The sequence below is a fragment of the Mugil cephalus genome, chromosome 10, assembly GCF_022458985.1.
Source record: "Mugil cephalus isolate CIBA_MC_2020 chromosome 10, CIBA_Mcephalus_1.1, whole genome shotgun sequence".
Lineage (NCBI taxonomy): Eukaryota > Metazoa > Chordata > Actinopteri > Mugiliformes > Mugilidae > Mugil > Mugil cephalus.
Genome location: NC_061779.1, coordinates 11,560,221 through 11,565,808, shown reverse-complemented (window position 1 = coordinate 11,565,808; position 5,588 = coordinate 11,560,221). Strand labels below are relative to the sequence as shown.

Sequence of the window (5,588 nt, the reverse complement as noted above, 5' to 3'; positions counted from 1 at the left end):
GTCCTGATTTACCGGTCGTCTTCATTGAATTGTTTTGATTTGCGCCGATCAGCCACAACATTAAAACCGCCAACTGGAGAAGTGAAGAACGTCTTGTAACAGTTCTTTCGTAAAACTCTAGGACCTGGGATTGGATGTTACTCAGACATGTGTCATCCACCTAGACTGGACACCCCCACCCCATAGCAGCGACACTCCTGGATGGATGGATGGATGGATGGATGCAGCCTCACGCAGACACACACTCAAAAATGGTTTAGGAACGACTTAAAAAAAGCATGAAAAACAGCGCAAGGCCTTCAAATTCACTAGATCCCAAACTGATCACGTTTCTGTGGGATCCACTGAGGTCCCTCCCCTCAACCCATTGAACCCAAATACCCCCACCACTGACACCAGGACACCCTCAGAAGGCCCATGTCCATTCTCTGATGAAGCACAACAAAGACCCACACAATATTAGTAAAGCGGTCATAATGTTATGACTGATCAGTTTATGCAGATGATACACAAACTGAACATTATTATATCACAATGCTAGCTAAGAGGTTTCTGGTGCTATATATTCTCCAGATAAGAGACGACATCCATGTAATGGAAAAGAAAACCTGATCCATCAAACCAGGTCACCTTCCTCGATCTCTCCATGGTCCAGTTCTCCTCGTCTGCATCTGTGACGCCAATGACCCTGTTGCTGGTTCACCACTTTTCCTTTTCCTTCCTTGGACCATTTCTTTTTTATCAGTATGGATCACGGTTGTCTAGACATCAGAATGAGTCCTTTTTCTTGTCCATCTTTTTTTTTTTTTTTGCTTCTAACAAATGAACTTTGAGGACAAATCGTTCACTTGCCGCCTATTATATCCCACCCACTGATGAGATAATCAGTGTTATTAATGTGACCAGTCAGGCATAATGTTGTTACTTGACTCTTGTATGTCTTATTATTATTTCTGTTTATGTAAAGAGACAGAGATTTGATTTAATTTACAAACTTTATTTTAAATTCTTCCTTTGAACATTAATAATGAACTAAAAAAAGTCACATAAAGGTTAATAAAATGAATTCATGAGGTGTGATTCACTGCTACATGTTCAATCATGTAAATGTGCTTCTTTTGGTTTTCCTTTTTTAATAATAAAATAACCAAAAACATTTGTACACATATCATACAAAAACTATATAAACGTACATATATAAATAAAATCATAACACTTAAATGTAGGCAGCATAGAACAAACAGCAGCATAAAACGTCATGTGTCCAGCCTGCGTTTCTTCATGTACTGTCCTTGTCTGTATGGACTGAACGATTCACCTTAAAGATGGAAAATTAGAAATTAATTCACAACCACAGGACTCAGATTCAGAGTGAAGACCATAGTGACGCCTCACCTGCTCTCCCCTGATACTGGTTCTGTTGTTGAGGTCTGGACTGAGCCTGTTCGTGTCCTCTGCTGTACGACGGGGCCTCTGGAGGTCTGATGGGGGCTCTCTGAGGAGTCTTGCTGCGCGTCTGCATCTGGTGATTCCCCGGCGTGCTCACCCTGGACTCTCTGAGGGACGGGCCGTCTGCTGGGACGTCCAGATCCTCGCCTCCATCCAGGGAGAAGTCCCAGAGCTCAGGATCATCTGCAGGCGAAGACGAAGCAGCGCAGCAGAGAGTCACGTTTTCTCATCACACTGTTCTAGTAATGCTAAGTCTTCTGGTGGTGGTGGTGGTGGTTGTGGTTTACAGCACCTGCTAAACAAACATCCCTGCTGCCGTGGTTACCGTGTCCACCTGTGGTTGAGTCACTGAACGCAGATGCACTTTCATGAGCTGAGGAACAGAAACAACGGAGGGAAAGTTTATTTCGCATGTGACATTTACTGAACCGTGGTGAGGCGAGAGGGACGGGGGGTTGACATGCAGCAAAGAGCGCAGGTCTGATTCCAGCCGGCGGTGACAATTATAGCCTCAGTTTATGGAGTGACTTCTCAAACAGTTGAACCCCAAAAAACATTTATAGTTTAAAAAGACACAACATTTACTTGGGATTCCTGACGAGTAGTTGGAGTCTGAGGCAGCAGCTTTAAACTGAATGAAAGTGCATGTGAAACTTTTACCTGCGCCGGATCCTTGTCCGATAGTGACCTCTTTCTCCTCTGACTTGGCCTGATCCTGTTTCTGCTGCAGCTTCTTGGCCTCCATCTCTCTCCTGAACTTCTGCTGAAGCTGCTGCTGTCTGAGTTTTCTCAGCTGTTTGGGGTCCGACTCGTCCGTAACAGACCTGAGTAAGAGAGGAGGAGGACATGAGGAGGTTTCTGTGCAGATTAAATCCACAAACTAAAGCTTTTTTATTTTATTTATTTATTTTTTTTTACCTGGAGCAGCCGTTCTCGCTCCTCCCATCAGGGCAAAGGTCAGCAGCTTTAGGAGTGTAAGCTTCTGAACAGTCCTGGTTCTGGTTGATGACTCTGGGCTCCAGCGGCGTCCTGACAGGAGCCGATGCTTGATTTTCCTCTCGAGCCATACTTCCAAAGCGGGCCTTCTCCACCGACGGCTCGCCCTCGGTGCGTTTAGTCTGGGCCGGGTCCAGAGGAGGAGGAGGCTTTGTGTAGAAGAGAAGAAACAAGACTCAGCTCCTGAAGAATTACTGATGAAAATGTTACACTTTATATGTTCTCACCTGTTTGGGGATCTTGTTAATGGCTAGGAGGTATCCTTTATCCAGGATACAGTTTCCGAGGGCGTTACCGAAACACCTCAACAAGACAAAAAAAAATATTACTTTTATTTTATTAAGAGCAAAGCTAATGAGTATAAATAATAAGCTCCAGTACTTCAGCGCTCTCTTCATGCCATCAGTGACAGCTTCCTTTCTCGCCTTTTCCAGTGCCAGAGCCTTAGACTTCAGTCCTTCGCTGACTCCGTAGCCGACGTCCTCATGAAACGACCCGTCCTGGAGGGACACGCCCTTGTTACACAGATTCATTCAAATACATGCAGACGACACAAACAGTGAACTTGATCCTGAGATTGGAACAATAATGACGATGGAGAAATGAAAATGAAAGTATTCGTTCACCCAACCTTCAGTTGCACTTTGACAAAAGCACTGACTCCGACATAAAACTTCCCATTGATGAGGTCCACAAAGTCTGAAAATAGAAGAGCTGACATTAGTCTAATGATACAGCGTCGAAGCCGGAGCCTCTATAGTCTGATAAGACGCACCAACGTTCTGCTGGGAAATCGAGTGAGACCACCCGTTGTATCCAAACATCTCATTGGCCAGGCTGATGACACGATGCCCTTCAATGTAACACACCTATAGAAATCAGAGGAGGAGATGCACAAGCTGAGTAATTTGTGCCTCGTGTGTGTTTTTGTTCTGTACAGTGGAGGGAGACTTTGAATCGGCCACACACAGCTGCAGAGAAAGACAAAGACTTGCCCTCTGTCCTCCTCCAGCCACTCTGGTGCTGATGTATTCTGGCCCCAGCTTTTGTTGCAGAGCGTTTTGCACCGCCTGGTACTCCTCAGCCGTGTAGGTGAACTGTCAACGCGGTCCAGCATCAGCGAAGCAGGCAAGAGAAAAAGAAGAAAAACAAAAAAAACATGAGAAAGAAAACACCTAAATACCTAAAAGACCATTTATATACGTCAAAATATGAAGGGTTTCAGATTAGTTAGTAATTATAATCGTCTTTTGCAGATGGAGGAAGATCAGTGTTGATAGCACTGATCAGCCAGAACATTAAAACCAGGGAAGTGAATAAATGTTCTGATTTGACCTGACCCGACCACCTGAACATTGTTGCAGGCCAAATACGCTGTCATAGCAACAGCAAGGATATGTTCCTTGCGTCCTGGTGCCATTTGTTGTCCACATAAGAGTCATCTTCTTCTATTGCTCCGTGGTCACAGTTCTGATGCTGCGGCTTTCAGCAGTGGATATGGGTCAGCAAGGGCTCTCTGACCGGTCTGTGTCTACGCGGCCTCATACAGTATAAAATAAACTGTGACTCCTTTCTATCAAACCCGGCATGAACTTTTTCTGCATTTTGACCTACAGTAGCTCATCTGTCGGATCAGACCACAGTGACCAGCCTTGTAAATCATTCAGCCTCGACCCCATCCCTGGTTCGCTGCTTTTTTTTTTTTTTTTTTTTTGTATTACTTTTGACGTTGATAGCTACTGACCACTGCAGACCAGGAACAACCCACAAGAGCTGTATTTTTGGAGGTGCTCTGACCCAGCTGTCCAGTCATCACAATTTAACATTCATCAGAGTCACTCAGATCCTCCTGCTTGTCCATCTTTACAGCTCCAGACTGAGGACAAAATGTTCACATGCCGTCTAATATATTCCACCCACTGGCAGGTCTCATAATAATATAGGTGATTACCTAGATTAGTCATAATGTTATGGCTGATTTAAGTCACCCATCGTGCTGCACTGCACCCTGCAATTTGTTATAACTTTTTTCCCCCCATTTTATTTTTATTAGGAATCACATGTCAATTATGTTGCATACAACAATCTTCATCATATTGTTACTCATTTTGTCCCAGTGCTACATTATTTTTTTTTATAACCATTTGTTATAACTTATAACCCACTGATCCTTCACATCATTGTCTCTGCTGTGCTGCAGAATAAAAGACACGGTGCCACTCTCTAAATAATAAAACCCTTCTTTACTTCTTCACAGCTGCAGGACTCGAACCCACAGCTGTGTTTTGCCTCGGCTAATCCTGCACACCTGTGTTTTTAATTAACCTCTACAGAAGTTGGTGGGCTGGTGTTGTCTGTGCTACATACCTGTCCAAAACACCTGGATGCAGAGGTGCTCCTCTCCTCCTCACTGGACATGACTGCGGACGTGTCTCCTACAGGCACTGAAATAAGCAGAAACGGCTAAATGAAGTCTCCTCTAACAACAAATGAGCCATGTTCGCTTTCGTGTTTGAAGATACAATGAAGCAAGATACGTCACCCATTACAGGAGCTAACAGCTACAGTCTATATATATATAAGAGGGTTAAACTAGTCCCATTTAGCTCGTTAATAAAACATTAGCCAGGGTCGGAATTTCGTGGTAAGTTTGCCAAACAACGTAAATACAAACTCACCGTTTAAAATACCCCGAAAGAGTTTTTTTTTGTTGAATGAACGGCGGAATATTTGAGTATTTACATGAGAGTATATTTAGGAATGAAACATCTGAACTTCCCGCTCGGACTGACGGAGGAGGAGGAGCTTAAGTTGCTTTCAAGTCTATCGGAAAAAAGAAAACTTAAACGTGCTACGTATTATGTAATATCAGCCAGTGGCCTTTTTTAAATAAAGGTAAGTATTCTATAGTAGATGTTAATTTCTATGTATTAATCTTTTGAAAATGAAAAGATATTTAATCTAAGCACAACTTGTGCGATACAAATGTGATTTTTGTTCTCATAGGCCTAGAAAATGAAAAGTACTCGATGTTCCTTAAGTGAGCATGTACAGCATAGGAAGAGTGAATCGAGTTTTTTTTTTTAAGTCATTTTGGGCCTTAATTTTCTAATCTAATTTTGTTGTGAGCGGTTGTTTCCTGA

General features: G+C 43.2%; 1 protein-coding gene across 2 annotated transcripts; it reads right to left on the bottom strand.

Annotated features, from left to right (window-relative positions):
* Positions 1–993: 993 nt before the first annotated feature.
* Positions 994–5,268, bottom strand: rad52 (RAD52 homolog, DNA repair protein). Of its 2 annotated transcripts, XM_047596464.1 has the most exons (12): positions 5,124–5,268; positions 4,813–4,889; positions 3,441–3,542; positions 3,221–3,314; positions 3,077–3,144; positions 2,827–2,945; positions 2,673–2,748; positions 2,368–2,594; positions 2,110–2,273; positions 1,742–1,822; positions 1,396–1,632; positions 994–1,318 (listed from the first exon to the last, which is right to left on the bottom strand). In XM_047596464.1, the coding sequence occupies exons 2-12, from the start codon at positions 4,861–4,863 to the stop codon at positions 1,257–1,259; spliced, it is 1,281 nt and encodes a 426-aa protein (XP_047452420.1). In that variant the 5' UTR covers positions 4,864–4,889; positions 5,124–5,268; the 3' UTR covers positions 994–1,256. The 2 variants fall into 2 exon arrangements, with proteins under 2 accessions (XP_047452420.1, XP_047452419.1); XM_047596463.1 differs by having other exon boundaries at positions 2,673–2,945.
* Positions 5,269–5,588: the final 320 nt, after the last annotated feature.